The 25,420-nt window shown below is 48.7% G+C and overlaps 1 protein-coding gene across 6 annotated transcripts in view; it reads left to right on the forward strand.

Moving 5' to 3' along the window:
* Window positions 1-25,420, forward strand: part of LOC144828423 (alanine aminotransferase 2) — a 690,396-nt gene that overhangs the window by 634,783 nt on the left and 30,193 nt on the right. For all 6 annotated transcript variants that reach the window (XM_078686552.1, XM_078686556.1, XM_078686555.1 and 3 more), the window contains 4 exons: window positions 7,388-7,631; window positions 9,130-9,209; window positions 20,087-20,223; window positions 24,193-24,367. In XM_078686552.1, the coding sequence (XP_078542678.1) occupies window positions 7,388-7,631; window positions 9,130-9,209; window positions 20,087-20,223; window positions 24,193-24,367 (636 nt within the window). The remainder of the gene's footprint in view (window positions 1-7,387; window positions 7,632-9,129; window positions 9,210-20,086; window positions 20,224-24,192; window positions 24,368-25,420) is intronic.

The raw sequence follows: 25,420 nt of genomic DNA on the forward strand, positions 1-25,420 counted from the left end.
GCATCCACCCATCCATCCACCCATCCTGCATCAATACATCATTCATTCATGCATCCACCCATCCATCCACCCACCCACCCATCCTCCATCCATACATCATTCATTCATGCATCCACCCATCCACCCACCCTGCATCCATACATCATTCATTCATGCGTCCACCCATCCATCATGCGTCCACCCATCATGCATGCATCCATGCATCCATCCATACATCATTTATGCATCCACCCATCCACCCACCCATCCTGCATCCATACATCATTCATGCATCCACCCATCCATCCACCCATCATGCATGCATCCATCCATACATCATTCATGCATCCACCCACCCATCCTGCATCCATACATCATTCATTCATGCATCCACCCATCCATCCACCCACCCATCCTGCATCCAGACATCATTCATGCATCCACCCATCCATCATGCATCCACCCATCATGCATGCATCCATGCATCCATCCATACATCATTCATGCATCCACCCACCTATCCTGCATCCATACATCATTCATTCATGCATCCACCCATCCATCCACCCATCATGCATGCATCCATCCATACATCATTCATGCATCCACCCATCCATCCACCCACCCATCCTGCATCCATACATCATTCATTCATGCATCCACCCATCCATCCTGCATCCATACATCATTCATTCATGCATCCACCCATCCATCCTGCATCCATACATCATTCATTCATGCATCCATCATGCATGCATCCATGCATCCATCCAAACATCATTCATGCATCCACCCATCCTGCATCCATACATCATTCATTCATGCATCCACCCATCCATCCACCCATCATGCATGCATCCATCCATACATCATACATGCATCCACCCATCCACCCACCCATCCTGCATCCATACATCATTCATTCATGCATCCACCCATCCATCATGCATCCACCCATCATGCATGCATCAATCCATACATCATTCATGCATCCACCCACCCACCTATCCTGCATCCATACATCATTCATTCATGCATCCACCCATCCATCCACCCATCATGCATGCATCCATGCATCCATCCATCCATACATCATTCATGCATCCACCCACCCATCCTGCATCCATACATCATTCATTCATGCATCCACCCATCCATCCACCCACCCACCCACCCATCCAACCTGCATCCATCATCCATGCATCCATCCACCCATCATGCATGCATCCATCCATGCACCCACTCTCCCTGTTCAATTTCCTTTGCTGCGGCTCTTAGAACCAGAGGTTTTGTTGAGTAACACCCCACCAACAAGTCACTGTCATATACGTAGGCCTAAGCTACTGAAAAAGCATCAGACCTGTACAAAATGTCAGAAACTGCTGTGTAGACCACGTCCAGAGGGTCGAGCACGGGCACGCTTTGTGATTGCTAAGAGGTCGCTTTATTGTCGAGGCAGAACAGTGCTAACTTTTGTGCTCCACACTTGAGTCCTTACTTTTCCCGACCACTGTTCCATGAAATAGGCCCACACAAGAGGCAGGAGCACCACAGTGCACATTCATTATTTATGTGGCGGTGATGGGGTTCGGCGGGGCCGTATCCTAGCACTCGGATCATACCTGAGTGTGAACGCCGGGTCTCCCTGGCCGAGCGGTTCCTTCAGGACTTGTCGTATTCCTGTGTCCGGTCAGGTCAGAGGTCAAGTCTTCAATCAAACCCCATACAAACAGAGGCCGCAGTATGAGGAAGGGAGAGAGAGCTCTGCCCCCCCAGACAGGGGGTTATGTACCCGGGCTATGTATTGACCAGCCAATCCTGGCGCTGTATGCAGCGCCAGGATAGGCTGGGGGGGCACCATGACTGCTTGCCCTGTCGCCCTGTGCAACCATGGGGGCTGCGGCCCGCCCCCTGGTCCTCTATCTAAGGGGGAATTCACCGGAAAACGATCTGCGCATGCGCGGGCATGTTTGTGCCCAAAAATACACTTGCGCAGCTGCAGCAGGCCGATCCTCTCCCCCCCCCCCCCCCCTGGTCAGTTTGTTAATTGTAGGGGCTGGAGCCACGTGTTGCCAATTATAAGAGGGGAAAGCTAGGCACAATCAGGATGTTTCTATGTTGTGGGCAACACTAGCCAAGAAGTCGACACTGCTGGAAGAAGTCATGAAGGTACAGGAGTGGGTTAAATGTCTCTGGGCACAACAGCATTGTGTAGTTAAGAGAAGGTAGCAGCTCGTTATCGAGGGTGTACATTCAGTTGGGTACATTGCAGAAAAGGAAAGTTAATGTGGGAAGGGAGAGAGAGCGGGGTAGAGGCTCCCTCAGGGCAAATACTTTAACGTATAGTTACGTTTGTAGATGGAAAAACGCCACGCGTGGTCAGTTGTGAAAGAACGATATAGTGTCTTTTTCCACGCATTTTGTTACTGTTTGTAATGACAAGGGGAGCTTGACTTATCAATCTAATAGACTGTTCTTTTATTCGTAGTAAACTCCTGACGAAGGGCCGTCAAAGGCTTGAAATGCATTGGGTACATATTCCATCATGACTAAAGATGTGTGATGAATTCTATTGTGCCCACAAAAAGGCCCGCATGGGCATACCTGTTGCATTAGAAACTATGAAAACATCAGCATCCCACGTGTGTAATAATAAGAATAATAAAGAAAAGCATGAAATGTATTTGAAGAGTTGTAAGAATTATTTTTGAAATTGAAAAAACGGAAGATAAACTGACTTAAGAAGTCTGCCACTTGCTGTGCGCCTGGTAAAGGAGTGTAACTTCACTTCATCTTGTATGCCATGTAAGAGATATATACCAGGGCAAAAGAGCTGTCACAGATAATGCACTCTGGCAAGTGATGTGTCATAGGTATGTATCCGGACAAAAGACATGTCACAGATGATGCACCATGGGACATGGCTTTATAACCGGTATACACAAGGGTGGGCAGATTGTTAAATTCCATCCGTAGAATTGATGGAATTTGGCGACTCTGCATTACTCTTGTGACGTGAAGTTCTGGCCAAATTCTACCAATCGCAGAGTGTTTTCTTGTGAGGCTCCAGAAATGGGAGCTGGTGAGTGCAATTTGGAACCCCCAAGTGCAGTTTTCTATTGCCGGAGGTCACGGTCAGAGGGCTGCTGCTCAAGTAGACTTTTTACTTAAGATGCAGCAAAAGAAATTCGTACGGCCGCACTCTCTTGCACAGCATAGGATACCAACTGTGCTCAATAAGTCTCGGTCTGGCGAAAGCAGCGCATGCGCAGCTCTCGCCATGCAGAGGGCTTCTTGGAATCAATACGGATCCGAAGCCATGTCTCAGCTCCACCTGCAGTTTTCATTCGTGCGCGTCGTTTGACGTCACGACTTAGGCAAATGGCAGTGCAATGATTGCACCGGAGGCATTTCAATCCCTCCTGGTTGCCACCCTGTCCCTTTTGGCCCCGCCCACCGGGATTGGATCTTTTACTGGCGGCAGTACACACACTCCTTTAATTGTTAGCTACGCACTTTTTACCCCATTCGTGTAATGTATTGCAAGGCTTTTCTACCACCAGACTCGAAATGGCACGAAGAACCGCAGTGTCTTCCTTGTGCCGTCTGAAACCCGGTGAGCCTTTTCATCGCCTGCTATTATTACTGTTGGTATCTTTATCATTTCCAAAATTGTGTTATTTGATACATAAACCTCGTGCTCCACCGTTAACCTTTTCGCGCACTTAGTATGTTTTTTAGCAGCATTTAGCATGGAAAAAAAATGCATCATCGTGCTTGTCAGGGCCATCGCTGTGCAGGGTCCCCTGCACTGCAAACATTTTATTTTCTCCTGTTGCATAGGCATTTCTTCATGATGCTCTCTTTCCTCCCCGATTTTTCATTTCCACTTACAGGGCCATAGTAGTTGTCAAATTATCTCATGACTTCTATATCTGTGCTTTATTATGACGTGGCTGCAGTACTATTTTACCAGTCTGGCAAGACCTTAATGTCACAGGTAAACACAATGCACATACAAAGTTCTTTACAACATACAATAAAATATGCAGTGTATTGGCAGGGGCTTCGGGGCAGTCCTCTTCTGCCATTGGGTCCTGCATGTTATTTCGCGGATGGATATACATTTCAGCAGGATGTCAGAATTGGGAAAGTAGTGAGCATCAGAACTTGACTCAAGCCTCATGCGGTGTCTGACAGCAATGTACTGCAGACAAGGCAAAGGTAAGTTGAACAAAGGGACAAAGAGTGTCTTAGTTGAATAGTTAAATATGAAAAAGTACACTACAGTTTGATGTTAATTCAGAGGAAATTACGGTAATTACCACATCCGAAGAAATCCCGCTATTAATACGTGGTATATTCACTGAGAATAGAATTAACACTTCTCTTAAACACACTTGCACAGTAGCTGGGTTTCAATAACTACAATATCCTTAACCCCATAAAGGTTGAGAATACAGCTTGAAATTAAAATACTGAAGAGCTGGCACCCACCGGGCCCGAGTACCTGCGTGCTATTGAGAATTGCTGCAACTCTGCCCACCTAATGTAAAGTGTGTTTGACAGCACCAGCAACTTTAAAACAATGACTGAGGCTACCTACCACTCACCGGAGAGCCCGCATATGAGACTGTACTTAGCACAAGGGTTTCACATGTATGGGCCGCCCCTAACTGCCTTGGAGACCTCATCTCCAGACCTTCTTCCTGACAGTGGAATCCCCTTTAATTCTCAGACGTGAACAGCATGGGACTTGCCTCAATTTGGGACCTTCATGCCACAGCTTTAGATCCTCAGCGCGCAACTTAGCCTCCCCAAGTTGATGCGCTTAAACTTTTTTTATTCATTGTTTCTCTTTTCCACCTCGTTGTTCGCGACTTATATTTGAAAACTAAGTTGTGTCCCGTATATCATTTAGAATATGTGTTCAGGACCTGGACACTGTAACCATGACCAATAGGAACAAGCATTAAAAATGCAATAGGTATCGCCTTTCATTAAGTTAAAACCATTTGCTTTGCTATACAATCCCATTAGCAAAGCAAATGGCTTTAAGTTAATCAAAGGCGAGACCGAATTCATTTTTAATGCTCGTTAGGTCTCGTGACCTTAAATGCGCGCAAGCGCATTGAGGAACGAGAATTCAAGTGCTCAAAATGCTCATGAAACCACCAGCTTTTTGCTGGCGTTTTCATGCAGTTCATGTGAACCACGTGTTCAAACATGAACGCGCATCAGCCTCCCTCCATTTGCCGCACAGCACATCAAAGGGCTTCGCCCAGCGTGCGCTCTGCGGCTTCTCGGCTTCTCCTCCCCTAACTTCCTTGCATTTCTCCTCCCCCTCCCCAGCCAGCTTCCCCCAGGCCGTGTTCCCTCATCCCTTGCACCCCCTCCAATGATCGCACGTCACGACCAGAAGATTTGTTTTTTTAGAACAACCTCGTACAGCTCCTGCCTTGACTTTTCTTGCTCTGTCTCTTCTCCAGTGTCTTCCTTCTCGTCCATGTCTCCCTGGTCTTGTTATCTGCCTTTTTTTTTTTACCTCTACTTGTAATTGCACACATGTCACTTTTTCCTCTTGTAACGTATCGCTTGCTACCTCTTGTATTTTGTTTGCTTTTGGCACATGCACAATTGTCATCTTTGCCTCATGCAATGTAACGTTTGCTTTTGTAACACGTCCACTTGTAATTTTCTCCTCATGTAACGCTACTGTTCCCATTGTGAAGCGCTTTGACACCTTCGGGTAAAGTCCGCACTATATAAAAACGCATAAAGTAAATAAAAAAATAAATCAAATCTATTCTCCCTTTCAACAGCTGTCAACGTCTAGCCTCCTGTCACTGCTCTTTCGTGTCCATGTCTCCTCCGTTCACCCTCTCTCTACTCTGGCTTCTCCAGCGCCGTCGCATCTTTCTTAACCTCCCCCTCTCGCTTGAACTCTTTCTTCCGTGGTCTACTGTTCGGGATCTTCAGGATCTCAGCGTTCCCAAATCCCAAGTCTCTGTCTCCCTCTCTGAATAACAACTCCACGCTTGCCCCTGTTGGTGGGTCTCCCTCTTCGGGACTCCAGCATCTGTCTCCTCACCTCTTTCCGCCCTTCAACGCTCCTCCCTTTATCTGGCCTCACACTGTGTCGCTCCGAACTCCGCACTTCCCTGCCTTTGCATCTCTATCTCTGCCCCACCCCCCCTCACCCCCCACCCCTTGTGCTCTTAGCCTCTCCTTCCCAATTCCGTCCTGCCCTCCAGGTACACCTGGTTCTCACTCCACAGAGTCCACACACCCCTCTGCCACCTCCACTCACCTCACCCACTCCCGCCGCCAGGGCTACAGATGCCTACAGGCCGAGCAGAGCCGGCCTCACGTACACACTCATTATCTGAGCCCAACATGGCCACTCCACTAAAGCAAATACCTCCCCATCTATAAATATTCAACATTTTGGTATCTAACTACCAGTGCAGGTTTGACAACAGCCAAACAATTCCTACTCTGAGTGTGCATCAATCTTAGCACACTTTTCATGAAGAAGTTTATTAAGAAATGATAAAGCCTTGAAAAAGCGACTATTGAACATTGCGTGTTGGCTTTTTTTTTTTTTTAACACTAAATGGACCCTGAAAAATATCTGATGAATATAGATAGGATGCTTTGAACTGTTATTTATCAGAGGAATAAAGAAGCTCAAAAGAACAAGCATTGGAAATGCAATAGGTCTCGCAATAACGCGAGTCTGAACTATTAGCATTGTAAATGATAATGCCCTTTATTTTTGCGTTCTGGTTTTTGGAACATAAATAAAAGGCTTTGTCATTTACAAGGCCTATAGCTTAAATTTGCGTTAAAACGAGACCTATTGCATTGCAAATGCTTGTTTTTCAGTGTTGCTAATTCTACTGGCTCTGAATTGCAGCGCGAGCAGTGCGACGTGCATGTTTTTTGCCCGTTGGCAAAACTCCATAGAATTTCATGCAGCTTTTGCGTAACTCCGCAGAATTCTACGAAGTGAAACTGTGAGTCCCACCCACCCCTAGTACATACACTGTCAGGACACATGTCCCTGATGGTGCACTCTGGCACATGTCGTACAACGTGTATATACCCGAGCACGTGATATGTCCTAGATGATGCACACTGCCACATGGCATGTAAAAGTTATACACCTGGCCACAAGGCATGTCACAGATATTGCCCTCTGTCACATGGTCTGTTACGGATATATTCGTGGGCACCAGACATGTCACTGATGATGTGTTCAGGCACATGGCGCATAATGGGTATATACATGGGCACATCACCTGTTATAGGTGATGTCCAGACACATGGTGTTTAGAAGTTCATATCCTGACACGTCACAGATGCTGCACCCTCACACCATCTCATCTTGTTTCTCTGGCTTTAGACCATGCTGAAGCTGCTGGTAGCTGGTCAGGGCAAGTCCAAGACTGGAGTCCTGATCCCCATCCCTCAGTACCCGCTGTACTCCGCCGCCCTGGCAGAGCTGGACGCCGTGCAGGTGAACTACTACCTGGACGAGGAGAACTGCTGGGCCTTGAACATCGCAGAGCTCAGAAAGGCGCTCAATGAGGCCAGGAAACACTGCGATCCGAAGGTTCTGTGCATCATCAACCCGGGGAACCCCACAGGTAAGGAGCCCAGAGTGCATGAACTGTGGGAACTCCACAGGTAAAGGGGCATGAACTGAGGGAACCCCACAGGTAAAGGGACATGAACTGTGGGAACCCCACAGGTAAAGGGGCATGAACTGTGGGAACCCCAGCGGTAAAGGGGCATGAACTGTGGGAGCTCCACAGGTAAAGGGGCATAAACTGTGGGAACCCCGCAGGTAAGGGGCCCATGTGAATGAACTGTGTGAACTTCACAGGTAAAGGGACATTAACTGTCGGACACCACACAGGTAAGAGGCCCAGAGTGCATGAAATGTGGAAACTCCACAGGTAAAAGGGCATGATCTGAGGGAACCCCACAGGTAACAGGCCCAGAGTGCATGAACTGTGGAAACTCCACAGGTAAAGGGGCATGAACTGAGGGAACTCCACAGGTAAAGGGACATGAACTGTGGGAACCCAACAGGTAAGAGGCCCAGCATGCATTAACTGTGGGAACTTGACAGGTAAGGGGCCCAATGTGCATGAACTGTGGGAACCCCATAGGTAAGGGGCCCAGTGTGCAACAACCTGGGGACCCCACAGGTAAAGGGGCATGAACTGTGGGAACCCAACAAGTAAGGGGTCAAGTGTGCATGAACTGTGGGAACCCCACCGGTAAGGGGCTAGAGTGAATGAACTGTGGGAACCCCAGGGGTAAAGGGGCCCAGTGTGAATGACCTGTGGGAACCCCACAGGTAAGGGGCCCAGTGTGAATCAACTGTGGGAAACCCACAGGTAAAGGGGCCCAGTGTGAATGAACTGTGGGAACCCCACAGGTAAATGGACATGAACTGTGGGAACCCCACAGGTAAGGGGCCCAGTGTGCATGAACTGTGGGAACCCCACAGGTAAAGGGGCAAGAACTGTGGGAACCCAACAGGTAAGGGGCCCAGCATGCATTAACAGTGGGAAATTGACAGGTAAAGGGGCATGAACCGTGGGAACCTCACAGCTAAGGGGCCCAATGTGCATGAACTGTGAAAACCCCATAGGTAAGGGTCCCAGTGTGCAACAACCTGGGGACCCCACAGGTAAAGGGGCATGAACTGTGGGAACCCAACAAGTAAGGGGCCAAGTGTGAATGAACTGTGTGAACCCCACAGATAAGGGGCCCAGTGTGCATGAACTGTGTGAACTCCACAGGTAAGAGGCGCTGTGCGTCATCAGCTCGGGAAGCCCCTGAGGTAAAGGGCGCGGCCTTTCCTCCTATTAGTTTCTGTATGCTGGGGATTGTGGGGGAGCCCGGGAGGGCTGACGGACCAGGAGAGTGGGACCCTCTAGTAGTACTGAGACCCCGAAGTGTCAGAAGGGTCACTCAACGTGAACTGGAAGGTTTGAAGGTTTCTCCGGTAAGTCCACAGATTGCGTGGGTGTAGCGCCGCATGCCTGTACAGCCCTGTTTTTAAGCGATGCGCTATAGCAGTGATGCTTCAACCAGCACCTGACCCACCGCGGTTGTTGTTTTCGATCCCAGGCCAGGTCCAGAGCAGGAAGTGCATCGAGGACGTCATCCGCTTCGCTGCCGAAGAAAACCTGTTCCTGATGGCGGATGAGGTACAGCTGGGATCTGTTTTTACTGTAGAAACAAACCTGTTATTTATCTGTGTCCTTCAGACTCCTTCCTGCACGAGGGATAATTGTGTCTGTGTTCAACATCTGGCTTCAACGGGCCTCACTCGGAGCCTGCTGTAAAAATGTGCCCTGCGCGAATAACAGTCACAAGACCTATCAGGTGTTTTATTTTGCTCTCAATCTACATGTTTAATTTCTAATTTCTAAAGTGCACTGTCAGCACCCCCAGGACCGAGTGTCCTGGCACTGATCAAGGACAAATGTCTCAGATCTCACAGAGCCCAATCAGTGAAAAGCCACCTCTCCATTCTGGGCTCCGGATTAGTGGCCTGTCGAGCTTGGCCCTACCCCTATCCCCGTTAGGTGTTTAGGAACAGTGGCGGCTGCCACAAATAAAGGGTGGTAGGGCGGGTGGGGGGAGCGTGGGAGGAGGTTGTGGGGGTTCACTGAAGGGGTGTTGTGGTGTGGGTGTTGAAATAATGGTCACTTTTTTTTAACTTACTTGTTGCCTCTTCCTGGTCCCAGCATCCCCTGGGACAGACGCCCATCCAATCACCATGCTGCCGAGCAGTACAGGGATTGGCCTGAGTGGGCTAGAAAGATGCTCTGCTCAGGCCAGGGAGTCTGTGGGGCTTTCTGTTGCCTGGCTGCTCAGTGCATGTGTGTTTTGGTCTGATTGAGACAGCCGGCCAAACACATGTGAAGTGCACGTAGCCCTGCTCCTCCCTACAGCACCGGCTCAGAGCCGGCAAATGAAAAATAAAACAATGCAAGAAGATAATTTTATTTTACAGTTGTTGGCTCTGATCCAGGCAGTGGGGCCGCCGCTGGTTAGGAACTTAAGAGTCTTACTGAACAACAAACTTTCCAACACTGATCAGGCAAATGCTGTGACCATGGATGCTTTTTTCACTTCGAAAATGATTTTTAAAATTCTTCCTTTCTTACCTGACCACCTCTAGAAAACAGTGGTCACTTCCTAAGTCATCTCAAAAATAGACTACTGTAATGGGCTTTATGCTAAGGCCCACAATCCAGTCTTAAATACATTGTAAAGGCTACAGAATGCGGCAGCGCGACTCCTAAGCAAAGTCCCAAACGCCAATCAGTGCCCCAGTTCATTGCGAAGCTTCACTGGCTTCGGGAGAGACAGAGCATTACATCCAAAGCCTTATGCATTGTATGCAAAGATCTGCATGGAACTATTCCGGACTTTCTAAAAAGTGCATAACTTGGTACTCACCAACTTGTTCTCTTAGATCCGCATCAGCCACATTTGTTTCAGTCCCTATATTAAAACTTTCCAAGTGGGGAGGAAGAAAGTTTGTGCTTAGAAGCGTCAAAGGTCAGGAACAATCTCCCCTTTTACATTAAAGCCCACGTAACCTTTTGGCAGGAGGCCCTCGAAACCTGGCTTTTTTGTTACACTGTAACAATCTGACTCATCCATTCACCTTGCCTCAGCTAGCGCCAAGATGCCCTTGGGGGCATTGGAGCGCTTTACAAAAACACAACATATTCGGGCGAAAATTGAGGATGAATGCATACGTTTTTAAATCTGTAGTAGTTGGTAATGAATGGTAAATACGATTCGGTAGTGCCATAGCACCACCTTGCGGCAAAATGACAGACTGCAGCCGGTACTGCCTGTGGTGTACTGGTTAGGCCTACAAGGCATACAAATAGGAGACCACACGGTAGTGCATTTAGTGGTCAGTACACTGCCTGCCACGCCCAGGTCCCTGGGCTTTTTATTATCTCTCGAACGTGCCCTCCGTATCCACGTCGGGCGGAACCATTTAACTTACGCCTGGGGGTGAAACCATTTGCGCAACACTAACTGTGGGCCCTGGTGGTTGCGCCCACTTAGTACAACACTACATTCCTCCTTTACCCTAAAGTAAAGGCCAAATGAACATAATATCACATATCAACTTTTCCACTCATAGTCTCTGAGGATTTCAAAATGCAAAAAGGAACAGTCTTACTTGTGCAACGGCAGGGGTGCAGCTCGGACTCATTCAAAGTCTGCAACAGGCCACAAAGTCTTGGTACTTCTGGGATGGCCTTGGACAGGGGCGCAGATTGTACCTGCTCTGGCTGCGCTCGCCTGATTGGGTTGGAGCCAGTTCTTCGGAGTCGCTAGCTACAGCAATTCCGGGGTTGCTTTGGGCTACCTGCGATTCTTGTTCGCCCTTGGCTGGTATAGTTGAGTCTGCTTGCGGGACTCCCTCTTCACTGGGAGCGTCCTCCTCCTCCTCTGTTTCTCGTGGGCCTCGGGTCGGTCTTGGGTATTGCTCTGCCGAGTCGGGAAACCCGTCGTCTTCTCCAGTCGAGATCCTTTTAAAGAATGACACATTTCTGGTGACTGTCTCTCTCCCTCTCATTGCAGTAATCATGGTGCCGTTGATATTGGTGACAATCCACGGGTGCAACTCAAACGGGAGGCGGAACTTCCCTCCTGGGTGGCGATCTCTCACCAGCACCCGGGCGCTGATTTGGATGGGGCTGTCAGCAGCTCTCCTCCGCTTTGACGCATCTCTGTTGGACTTTGTTCGCTGTTCCATGGACCGGTTGTTCGGAGTCGGAGCTGACGCCCACATGGGATGGTGTGGGAGAGTGTCTACCACTGCTCTGTTGAAACATAGGCGGCTTGGAGGGATCCCGGTGGTGCAGTGGGGTGTCAGTCTGCATTCTCTCAAAAACTGGAAGAGGGCTAGCTCTAGGTTTTGGCCATCTGCCATGGCAATTTGGATAGTCTTATTTAGAGTTCTCATCAGTCTCTAAAGGCTTGAGGCCACCTTGGGGTTATTTTCCGGTGCTTGATGCGGTGTGCTTGTAGATATTCTGTCAGTTCACCGCCGTTGAAGGGGGGTCCGTTGCCAGTGCGTAGTTCCCCAATGAGGCCATGGGTCGCTATGATCTTTTCCAGCTTTGGGATCACTTCGGAGGCTGCAGGTGAGGGCAGGATTTCAATTTCGGGGTACCTTGAGAAGTCGTCTACCACAACAAACATGTATTTCCCCCCCCGGGAGGCTGCCAAAGTCTGAGCTGGCTCGGGCCCACTGGGTGGTCGGTCCTTCCTCTGTGATTACAGGTGCCGGGGGGTTGGGCAGGCTGGTCGCTAGGCAAACTGGACATCGTTGGATGACTTCTTCGACTTTCTTGTCGAGCCCTGGGAACCAGAGTTTGGTTCGGATGCGATTCTTCGATTTCACTATTCCCTGGTGAGCGCCATGGGCCAGGAGGACCGCTTGCCCGGTGAGGCTGTCTGGCAGTACTAGGCGGGGGCCTCTCAGGAGGCATCCTTCTGGCGAGACGGATAGCTCACTCTGGACTTGGTAGAGTGCTTTTAGTGTGGCTTGGGCTTCTGGGGTGCGGAATGACGCCGGGCTCTGTAGTGGTTTCCAGTTTCCTGACTGGATGGCTTGGATGGCAATTTGCAAGCAGTCATCGTCTTTGGTGGCTCGTGTCACGTCTTCGAGGGAGATTGGCAACGGCCTCGAACGCTCTACAATCATTCTGACATACTCTTCAGTGGCGTCAGCTTCCGCTGCTTCTGCTTCAGTGGCCGGGCGGGCATGTCGCGACAGGTAGTCAGCAGGGTTCTTGGAGCCTGGCTGATAAACCACTGTGAACTGGTATTCTTGGAGCTGAAGCACCCATTTCTCGATGCGAGGGGGAGGTCTTGAGGAGGACCCCTGGAACAGCGGGAGAAGTGGCTTGTGGTCCGTGATCACTACGAATGGGTGTCCGTACAGGTAGATGTGGAAGTGACGGCACCCCATAGGATGGCGATGGCCTCTCTTTCAATTTGTGAATATCTTTGTTCTGTCGCAGTGAGAGTCCTGCTTGCGTACGCTACGGGTGCCCACTCTCCGCATGGCTGTTGTTGGGTCAGGACAGCGCCGAGGCCGGTCGGACTGGCATCCACCACGAGTTGGGACTCATGTCGAGGGTTGAAATAGGCCAGGGTCGTGTCTGCTGAGAGTGCTGCTTTGGTCTTCTGGAAGGCTTCTTGCTGTTCCCGACCCCACTCCCAGGTAGTTGTTGACTTTGTGAGGTCACGAAGAGGGCCGGTGATGTCGGACAAGTCTTTAATAAAATGCCCACAGTATGTCACCATCCCGAGAAAACTGCAGACAGCGGTCACTGATGTCGGGGCGGGGGCATCATGGATGTCCTTGACTTTGTCCGGGTCCGGCCCAACGCCCTGGTCGGAGAATCTGTATCCAAAGAAGCTGATATCTTTTCGGAGGAACTCACACTTCTCCCTGTGAAGGGTCAGGCCTCTCTCTTGCAACCTGGCAAAGACAGCTTGGAGGCGTCGGATGTGTTCGTCCAGCGTCGCCGCGTGGACTAAGATGTCGTCGCTCACGTTTAGTACGCCGTCTAGACCTTGCAGGACGTTTTGAATGATGTTCTGAAACACTTCGGCTGCACTGGAGATCCCGAAGTTGAGTCTGGTGTACCTCCACAGGCCTGCGTGGGTGGAGAAGGTCGTTATCGGGCGGGAGTCTGGGTGCAGGGGGATCTGGTGGTATCCGGACCTCAGGTCCATTTTCGAAAACCACTTTGAACCTGACAGCTCGCCGATGATGTCGTCTATGGTTGGTGTCAGATGGCGTTCTCTTTTGATCGCGAGGTTGGGAATGCGCATGTCCACGCATATCCGCACGGCGTCTGGTTGCTTCGGTTTCTTGGCCACCACGATGGGTGACACCCATGGAGTGGGCCCGCTGACTCTTTCTATGATTCCGGCTCTCTCGAGCACACGTAGTTCCGCTTCCACTTTGGGCCGCAGGTGGAACGCTATGCGCCGGTGTCTGAGGGCCACTGGAGCGACTGAGTGATCTATGTGAAGGCGAACGGCGGGTCTCCTCAGACAGCCGATCCCGTCGAACAGTGAAGTGTGTTGCAACACGAGATGGTCGAGGCTGTGGGCTTGGACTGTGAGGGCGAAGTGGATCAACCCTAGGTCTTGGGCGGTCCGGCAGCCGAGCAATAATCCGGACCCTTCTTGCGACACGTAGATTTTGGTGTGTACGTGATGGGAGTCGTGTGATACTGTGGTCCGGAACATTCCGCACAGGCGAAGGGGTCGACTGGTGCCATAGGCATACACCTGTACCCTCGTGGGATGGAGCACCGGTGGTGCGTCTAATGTCCGGTATATGCTGACGGCCATTAGATTGATCGTTGGCCCGGTGTCGATGAGGGCTGCCACTGTTTGATCCTGTACATTCACTGTGCACATGTGTTCTGCGGATGGCGTTGCGGCTAACGTGTTGAGCATTCGCACTACGTGGACGGACGCTGCGTCCGCTTCGTCGTCGTCCATGTCGCTGTTGTCGGCGGTATCTGGCAGCGGTTCTATTTGTCTCACTCTTCGGGGCGGGCCGTTGGACTTTTTCCTCTGTGAGGACAAACACACACTCGCGAAGTGGTTGGCCTTTCCACAGGCGCTGCAGATCTTTCCCTGTGCAGGGCATGCCCCGTTGTGGGGAGTCGCTCCTCCGCACCACATGCAGGGGCGGTCATGAGGTGACTGAGCTGGGCTTGGCCGAGGTCTCCGGGGTGGTTTCGTTCTCGTGACTGCGGTGTTCGTCTTGATGGCGCATACTGGTTCAACTTTGACTGTGACCGTCGGTTTGGGCTCCATATGTGCTGCTCAAGCTTTCGACAGTTCTTTAGATCGTCCGAGCGCTAGGATGTCGCGCATGGGCATGTTGTCTGTTTCTAGGACTCTTTCTCGCAGTTTCGAGGAGGCGCAGCCTTGTATAAATTGAGCGCGAATCTCGTCGTCCACATCCGGAAGGGTGCATGTGCTGGCTAGCTTTTTGAGTCTTGCATAGAAGACATCTACAGATTCTTCTGGGAGCTGGCGAGCTTGCCGGAGCAGGAACCGTTCGTAATCCGCACTGGCGAAAGGTTTGAAGTATTCCGTTATGGCGTCGCGTAGCGTGGCGTAGTTTCGGGGCGGGCCTCCTTCCACCACGTCCTTCGAGATGTCGTGTATAGCTTCCCCTCCAAGGTGCAAAAGCATTGCTCGCCGCCGCTCGACCGCAATATCCGCTGCTACAAAGTAGTTCTCCAGGCGTTCCACCCATTTTCTCCACCGGGCAGCCTGAGATGGAGGCGTGCCCGTGACCGCAAAGGGCTCCAGCGGCGGAACGGCGGCCATTGCCATAGGGGAGGGCGGGAGACCCGAAAAGTATGGGGTGCCCTGGCACCAGAGGGCCAGGAGTCCAGGAGCACGCTGGGGGTGCCTTCAGGCAAGTACAGGCAGCTGCTGAGGGGTCTGGCAACGTTGCACACGAGATGCGTGAGGGATGGCAGGGTCGTCTCACGCGAGATGCGTGGCAGATGGCAGGGCCGTCGCGGTGCACGCGTGATTCGTGAGGGAAGGCACGCCGGTGTCGCCCGGCAGGCCTGCCGGCTGGTGCAATAGTGAGGGCCGGGCGCAGGCGAGTGCAGGAGCGCGGCTGGGCGCTGGGGCGGAGAGCACGCACCTGAGGCCGCGAGGCCAGATCCACAGGACGCAGGCGGCGGGGCTGCACGTAGGCGGGCTCGAGTGACGGGATCCACTCGCCCGGGGTGCCAGAAGCCAACGGTGAGTTGCGGAGGCAAGGTGGTGGGGTGGCGCGGCTCACTGGGCCACCGCACGACGAGGCAGGTGCAGCTGGGCGGCCTGGGACACTTCGCCGGCGGGGTTGGAGATCCGCTGAGCGGGCCACAGCGCAGGGGGGGCCACAGGAGCAGGCTCGCAGGAGCAGAGGGGTGAAACGCGGCACGCGATGGGGTGGCGAGACCACCTCGTCGCCAGTGTGGTGTACTGGTTAGGCCTACAAGGCATACAAATAGGAGACCACACGGTAGTGCATTTAGTGGTCAGTACACTGCCTGCCACGCCCAGGTCCCTGGGCTTTTTATTTTCTCTCGAACGTGCCCTCCGTATCCACGTCGGGCGGAACCATTTAACTTACGCCTGGGGGTGAAACCATTTGCGCAACACTAACTGTGGGCCCTGGTGGTTGCGCCCACTTAGTACAACACTACACTGCCAGAGCATTCAGCTTTCACAGGAAACCACACATACATGGTATTGTGGCTGACTTTATTAAGTGCGCTTAAATCGGCCACAATCAAAGTTCCGCTTCATTCACAGTGTGTGGAGGTTGAAATTAATGAACGCCGCGGGCCAGTGGCGGAAGTGGACAACAGGCCTCCTGGCAAAAATGGACACATGCAATGCAGAGGCGCAACTAGAGCCACATTTCGGGGGGGGGCGCCTAAGAAAAAATTAGAAGGGGGGAAACAACTGCAAGGCCTAGTTAACATTCAAATGGTCTTTTATCGATCTGTGAAACGTTCGGGTGTGGCTGGGTGTTGCGCGCCTGCATGCGTGCATTTTTATTAAACACTGCTCGTATGCCGTTTGCACCGTTTTCACCACCTCCAAGATTTAAATGACCCCGCTGGTGGCTCGGAGGGACTCGCGACATTATATGGAAGTTGTGATTCTATACAAACAACGGCGAATGAACGAGGTATGTGATGTTACTACCCCTCTGCGGGGCACTGAAGCGCTTAATACAGGACTGTCCCGTAGTTTTCTAGCCCAGCCATACAACTGAGCGAGTATATGGGCCTTGGGTCATGCTTTGATGCACGGACTCTTGCAGAGATTTCTTGGGTACAACGCTGGCACCGCCCCTTCCATTTGGCCCCTTCCTTGTTGTACTGAACTTCTTCACGCAGAAGTGTTGAATGTAGTAGTTGGAATTAACCTACATTGATCGAAAACCCACGAGTGGAGAGCGCAGTACTCGACCTCCTCAAACGTGGGCGTGGGCGTTCAGCGCCGACCGCCTCCGCCCACTGCGTCATAGCATTCCATCCCAACATTCTTTAGAACCCGCCCCTAACATTCCTACATTTGGCAAGAACTTTGGGCCCGATTCACAGAATGAACTTAAGACTAAATCCTAAACTTACTACTATTTGGTATTCACAGAATGCACTTACTACTTTCGGGATTCACAGAGTGAACTTACTACTTTCGGGATTCACAGAATAAACTTACTACTTTCGGTATTCACAGAATAGATTTAAGACTACTGACTCTAAATCCGAAATCGGGGAGTAAATTCCGTCCCGGAGGCGGAGCTTCTGGCTTGGGGGCGGAGCTTGCGGTATAGAGGCGGAGCTTCCGGCCCGGAGGCGGAGCTTCCAGCTCGGAGGTGGGGATTTTTGCCATGCTGAAATCTCCAACTCTGGGCCGCAAGCTCCGACTCCGGGCCGGAAGCTCCGCCTCCGGGCCGCAAGCTCCGCCCCCAAGCCGGAAGCTCCGCCTCCGGGACGGAATTTACTCCCCGATTTCGGATTTAGAGTTAGTAGTCTTAAATCTATTCTGTGAATACCGAAAGTAGTAAGTTCACTCTGTGAATCCCGAAAGTAGTAAGTGCATTCTGTGAATACCAAATAGTAGTAAGTTTAGGATTTAGTCTTATGTCCATTCTGTGAATCGGGCCCTAAAACCCTACAACATGTTTCCCTCCATTTAAGAAAAAAATTATATTGCTATAAAGTGTACAATTAATTCATAATCAAATGCATACAATGACACTATTGAACAAAATAATTAACACACAGTCGGCAACGGTAATCTCCTCACTTTTACCGAAGTAAACTAATATTAACAGCACCTGCTTACACGTTGGCTCCTAGGAGCCACCGTCGGAGGATTCACAATGCCGGTTCGAGCCAACTTCATCAACAATAAAATATACAGTCGATAATAGTCAAGTTGCTGCTTTTCGTCCTCGGTGGCCTGTAATGTTGTTTTTCCGGTCGTCGCCAATTGTTTTAATGGAGGTCCAACCTTTTGGCTATAACCTAACCCTACAGCACCCCTCTCTCCACCCCGCTGGTCTGCAGCCCCTCGCTCCTAATTGCCATGACTCCTGAGCCTCTGGATGTGTTTCAGACACCTCACCGGTGGTCCACAGCTGTGTGCAGTGCGCAGTGTCCTGGGCGCTGAGTGCGCTGTAGACACCCTCATGAGCGAGACTAACTAGGAACATGAAGCAGCCCCGGCACATTTTGTCAGACCTGCACCGATAAAGGTGCAAAGCAAATGAGCCTGACCACTACAAGGAGGCTTCGTATTGTTCTCCTCCCAAGAACATTTGGGAAAGAATGGTGCATTCAACAACACACCTTTCATTACATATTCAATTGTATTCGTTTTTAAAGCATAGTAAATGATACGGCAATCTTTATAGGGTTTCTTTGATGATTCTCTCACTATCGATCTCCAACAATCCCTCTCATCCCTCCATAGCCCCTCTCACATGTATTTGATTTTTTTTATAGTGCCTCTCATACCAGTTCATGGTGTCGGAGCATTTTACATCACACACAAATACAGAGACAATGAATCGTATGTGTGTAAATCTGTGTATAGAAAATTGTAAATAAGAGAAAAGGGGCCTACAACGTGCAGGATTCACATGTCATGCATACTGGTAGACATTTTTTAAGAGGGTTTAGTCTGTAGAAGCACTAACTCAGGATTCAGAACATAACACAGTGGTTAGGGTTGACTTTGCAAATAAGAATTTATTTCTACCCAAACAAACCCTTTTTTTAGCAAAATTAAGATAATGAAAGATTTGACCCAAAAAATATAACTTTCAAACCTAGATTACGATTTTAATTTATGAACTGCATAGTGACAAAATGATCTCTGTGGCAAAAAGCAGTAAAAGACTGAGCTATGCACATAAAATACTGTTGTGCTTTGTGCATGGTGCACGTTCCTTGCAACAGGCATATTAACCCTTTGCGCTACCTTAGATGAGGCAAAACTGCTGCTGGACAAAACTCCGATCTCTGGGCCCGATTCACAGTACTAACTTAAGACAAAATCCTAAACTTTACTACCATTTTGGTATTCACAGAAGGCACTCACTCATTTCGGTATTCACAGAAGGTAGGACTCCCAACTTTAGGACTCCTAAATGCCTTCTGTGAATACCGAAAGTCTTAAAGTTAGTATTATTCTCAGTTTAGGAGTAGTAAAGTTAGGACTCCTAACTTTAGGATCTTTAGGACCTTCTGTGATTACCCAAAGCCTTAAAGTTAGGATTTTGCTCATTTTAGGAGTCCTAAAATTAGGAGTCCTAACTTTACTACTCTTAAACAGAGAAAAATCCTAACTTTAAGACTTTCGGTATTCACAGAAGGCATTTAGGAGTCCTGAAGGTAGGACTCCTAACTTCTGTGAATACCGAAATGAGTAAGTGCCTTCTGTGAATACCAAAATGAATAAGTACCTTCTGTGAATAGCCTTCTGTAAATACCAAAATGGTAGTAAGTTTAGGATTTTGTCTTAAATTAGTTCTGTGAATCAGGACCTCTCTCCGGCAGGTACATTAATTACCGGTTATCTTGACACGTTTATTGTTGCCTGAAAACTGTTGGATATGCAATGAATTCTGCAGTGCTTTCAAACTGCAGCACTGCTACAAAACCAGCCCCCAGTAACCGAAGAGACCCCCCAACCTTTCGGCATCCCGGGAAAACGCCCGATTCCTGATACGGCCAGTCCAGCCTTGCTAATGAGTTTCACAGTTTGCATGACTGCATAGGGGGTGGTGGGCGTGGCATGTGTATGCAAATGAGCTTTGCTCCAGCACAAATTTGTACAGTGCATTTTGGTATTGCAGAAAGTGGCGAGTAGGTATTGGCACGTCAGAGAATTATACCTAGAGCAGGGATTGGGCCGTAGGCCTAGTCGAATTATTAAGAATAATGCATCTGGTGATTGGCTCCTTTCTGTCTTTATCTCCCAGGTGTACCAGGACAATGTCTACGCTCAGGGCTGTGCCTTCCACTCCTTCAAGAAGGTGCTGTTCGAGATGGGCCCCAAGTACTCCAACAGCCTGGAACTGGCGTCCTTCCACTCTATCTCCAAGGGCTTCATGGGAGAGTAAGTGCCTGCTGGTAAAACAGCACTTCGAGTGCCATTAGATGACACGCTGTGGGCAGGGACGGTTCTAGGACATTTGGGTTCCCGGGGAGAACAGGAATGAAGGCGGCCTCTTTAATTTGTATACAAGGTGACACATTCAGGGCTGTTTGCATCTCAATAGATTACCCTGCTCCTTAAGCTGTTTGGGCAGACCCCTCCTGGGATGCAGACCCTCTTTCTTACCCCTTTTACAGCTCAGAAAGGGCTGAAGGTGCGAGAGTTGCTTATCCTCTCAGAGGGTTATCACTGGGATGGACATAAACTGCTGGACATCCAGTGGGCCTCTAAATAGGCAGCCAGCAGGAGGGCTCCTTGTACGTGGGACCAGACGAGCCCCCTCCCCAAGCTTCGCCTCCCTACACCAGGTCTGCAAGACTCAGAGAGGGGGCCCTCTGTGAGCCGAATTGTAATGAGACCTCTATCTTTCAGTTGGATTGGCAGGGGGCACAAGAGGAGGTGTGTGCCACAATGGCCTAACTGTGACACACTGATGCTGGGCCCTGGGCAGCTGCCCACCCTACACATTCTTATCTCTGGCCCTGATAGTGGGTTGTTTAATAGTTCCTAGAGTACCAGGGCGTGTGACTGCAAATCACTCAAGACTCGCCTGCCTGGACAGGTGAAGAGCAAGCCCTTCTGGTGATAAGTGACCGATGAGGCTACTGAGATGCTGCAATAGGGTTGCTAGCGGAGCATGCAAAAAAAATTGTGGGGGTCACTGAGACCCCCACAACATGGCAGCTAAGGGGGAAAGTAGTAATTTGTGGGGTCACTGAGACTTTCTGCACATGACCTGGGTATGCCCGCCATGTCAAGCTACTGGGTACTGGGGCAATGAACACGCATCAAGGCGATCAGGGTGGAAGGGACGGTACAGATGTGCCTGCTAGGTATCCTCAAGGAATAGAAGGGGAAAAATTGGAAAATGCATGTTGGCGCTTGATTTTGCGATGCCTGAATGCAGAATTGGGTCGCATCACATCCCCCTCCCCTAGATCGAGATGTGGAAGAAGGATGTATTGTAATGGTTGGTCGCGGATACCCAACAAATGAAACAGACCAAAAAAAATAATAAAGTGGATGAAGACCTGTAGAAGTGGGTGGAATGATTAATAGAAATGAGGAACGCCTTAATGTCCATGCACCTAGCGTAGCCACGGATGAGAGGGGGACATCGAATAGTGCGCTGCACAGACCGTGTGTAAGGGAACAGAAAAAGTTATGGGTGTGAGACATCCTGTCATTTAATTTCATTTCAAAATCTTTATTTCGGTACATTATAACCATAAAAGATACATAAAAACATGCAATTTATTATATAATTACAAAAGTCCAAATAGAAGTTCATGCGAGCAGTTTGTACAGGAGAAATACGGAATGGGGAGTATATGACCCTTACTTCTTAATATTAAAACATTAATATTTGAATAAATCTGTTAAAAAGGCATCAATGAATAAAAAGGGAAAACACATAATATTTAGGCTTGAGTTCCTCAACCAATCACAAAAATTACAGTATTACAGTACAAAACACTTAGTAACTATACATTTGTTAATACAAGGTGCAAATATCAATATCATGTCAATAAAACACTGTATTGTTTAAACCAATTTTAATATAGTACGGACAGTTCACTAGAGTTTTAGGCCTACTTTAGCTCGTAAAAACGTATTGCCAGAAGAAATCTACTAATGCCAAAGACAATGACTTATGCAGTATCAGTTTTTAAAATCCTTTCCACCTCTTTGCATGATCTCGTACCTAGGTTTAAACAGGTCGGTTTGATCCATCTTTTCCTAGCTTTGGCATAAGCAGGACAGAAGTAAAAAATGTGCAACTCATCTTCTTTGGCTTTACCTGAACATAGAGTACACCAAGTGTCTATCTTTTCAGTGTGATTATTAGTCCATCTTGCTACAGTTGTATTAATATTCAATACCGCGTATCTAAATTTCATATACAGTGTCTTGGCAAGTGGGCGATGTACCTCATACAAGAACTGCTCAAAATATGCCCTAACCTTGAACAAGAGGAATCTAGTTGTTAGGATTCTACCTGCTAAATCATATGGCACACTGTTTTGGATGTATGTCCAAAAAGTAATTTTTAATACCTTCTTAGAGGCTTGGGTCAATGTACAAGGCTCATCCCAATACTGCGATAAACCAATCCTTTTCAGCCACAGACAAACATGTCTAAGCCATGTAATACTTTTGTTCTGGTCCAATTCTATTATCTCTTCTAGACCGGCCTTATAATCTAACAACTTCGGAGTTGACCAAAGTCTCACCCATTATGTGAGAGGTCTTAAGACTGCATAGTGATCGGTCCGTTTTATATTCAAATCAAGAACAATTGGTATTAATGGTGTACGTACGGGAAGCCTTTACAAGGCTCTATAAAATTTATTTTCCCCCAGCTCAAAATTCTTTTTGGAAGAGGGTCCCCATATTTCCGCCCGTATAATGCAGCAGATTGGGCTTTATATTTGAACACCTCTAATGCTGGTGAAACAGCCTTAGTAAGACTATTCCCATGCCTTTTCATGATTGGTAACGTATTTTGCATCCAGGTAATCTTACTTTTTTCTATTTGGGTCTTCCATGATAGTTTAGTATCCAAAGAAACACCCAAATAACAAAAACTCTGTACGTAATCTAACTTTTGACCATTCAAAACCAGATTTTCCCGAAATGTTTTGTGTGGGTTTATGGCCATGTATTTAGTCTTGCTGATATTGATCTGAAGGCCTTTATTGTTGTACTATGTTTGGAACGAATTTATTAAGCATTGTAACCTCATGGGTGTTTGTGATATTAATATTGTATGGTCAGCGAAAAGAAGTGCTGGTACCAATTCTCCCCTTAATTTTGGTGAATCGTTTTTACAACCATTCACAAAGTTTGGAATATCGATGAAGAACAATGAGAATAACGTGGGTGCCAGTACACATCCTTGGCGAACCCCCCTCTTTATGGAGATAGGTCCTGTTATCCGCCCCTTGGACTCCATCTAACCTTGGCATAATTATTTTCATGTAGCCTCATAATCTGTTCAAGAAGGTTAGCTGGCAACCCTTGGCATCTCATTGACTCCCATAATAAACCCCTAGGAATCAAATCCAATGCAGGTTTAAGATCTACAAAGGCTACGTATAAATGTCCCTTTCTTAAGTTTACATATTTCCAACATACACAACAAAATCTAAAGACCTGATCTATGGTGCTGGTTTCAAGTCTGAACCCTGCCTGAAATTTTGAAAGAATATTGTTTTCCTCAATCCATGTAGCCACAGATGAGATGGGGGACATCGAATAGTGCGCTGCACAGACAGTGTGCACAGTGTGTGTAAGGGAACAGAAAAAGATATGGGTGTGAGACATCCTGTCAATGTATAACCATTGTGCAGAATAATTATGCGTACTACCAAGATGGTTGCAAGTACAATGTTTATGATTACACTTTGTTAAAATTCAATAAAAAATTATATATTTTTTTAAGTAAAATGTGTTTTTTTAAAGTTTTACAAGTTATTTAGCGTTTTGAAAAAAATGTAAGAATAGGTTATCAATTTTTTTAATGATTCAATGTCACATTCCTCAGTGAAAGAAAACTGTCGCTGTTCTCTAGGGAGTAATTATTTTACCAGAAAACCGCTTTGCATTCAATCTTTTTCCCCATTTCCCTTTTCAAATTTGCAAAGGTAAAACATGTTGTGATGCTTTTTCCTCCATGGATTCGAGTGGATTATATCTGGTACATGTGCTAATATTTATTTACAAATGTCAAGAGCTCGTTGCCCAGGGCCCCTCCTGGTTTCTAAAGATATAAGTAGTGAGGATTATGATAACTTGATTTTTTTAGCCTATACTCTTAAGTTCTGACAGATTGCTTCTTAAACCTGTGTCTCTCTCGGTGCCTCGTAGGTGTGGATTCCGTGGGGGTTACATGGAGGTCATCAACATGGACCCAGAAGTGAAGCAACAGCTCACTAAGCTGGTGTCCGTGCGCCTCTGCCCGCCAGCCATAGGCCAGGCTCTGCTTGACGTCATCATGAACCCGCCTCAGCCAGGAGACCCCTCATACGAACAGTTTGTTGCTGTAAGTTGGCATTTTTTTGCTTTGATTCATCCGGGTTCCTGTTGGGCCGCAGGGAGGGGGGGGGGGGGCAGCATAGATCACAGACCAGCTTGTTGGTGTGAAAAAGGCCGCTTTATTGGAACAAGGTGCACCTTAAAAACACATTCCCTTGGCCTGTGCCGTACAAAACCAATCCTCACTAAATATTGTCTTCCTGCCTTACCCCCCGACCCCCTCTCCTAAACATGTTCCCCCTGCAACATTATGAGACAAACTTACCATTCCTAACCTCTCTACACCTACCTAACTATGTAAACTTCTTATGTTCCTTCATAACTGTAAACCACCTTATTATATCTCAGACAAAACTTAGAAAAAATGCCCCCAGCAACAATAACGCACCACACCAACACCTGTACAAAGTCCCCCCATGCACCTGTTCCCAAGCAAAACAGCCTGCAAAACTAAAAGGCTAAAACAGCCACCCAGAAAAAACCTGAGGAATACCGTTCTAAGGAAAAAAGGTGAAAACAAAGTTCTCAGGGTGGGTGGGAGGACAAAAAGAAGCCCCAGAGAACCTCCCACACCGGCTGTCGTGTCACAACCACAAAAATGGTGCCTCGTGACACGAAATGGCTGGTTATAAACCCTATGTGGCCCAAAAACAGCCCAACCAGCCCAAAGGCAGCCCAACCAGCTTCCCAGGTCCAGCCGCCCCCCCTCTGGCCCAAAACTCCCCGGGGGGCAGGCCTCCCGCTGGTTGCCCCCCCCTCCCCAAAGCCCTATTGGGCCGCAGGGAGGGGGGGGTCAGCACAGACCACAGACCAGCTTGTTGGTGTGAAAAAGGCAGCTTTATTGGAATCAGGTGCACCTTACAAACACATTCCCTTGGCCTGTGCCGTACAAAACGAATCTTCACTAAATATTGTCTTCCTGCCTTACCCTCCACCCCCTCCCCTAAACATGTTCCCCCTGCAACAATTTTGAAATAAACTTGCCATTTCTAACTTCTCTACACCTACCTATGTAAACTTCTTATGTCCCTTCATAACTGTAAACCACCTTATTATATCT

The sequence above is a fragment of the Lissotriton helveticus genome, chromosome 4_1 (genome assembly GCF_964261635.1).
Source record: "Lissotriton helveticus chromosome 4_1, aLisHel1.1, whole genome shotgun sequence".
In the NCBI taxonomy this organism is placed as follows: domain Eukaryota; kingdom Metazoa; phylum Chordata; class Amphibia; order Caudata; family Salamandridae; genus Lissotriton; species Lissotriton helveticus.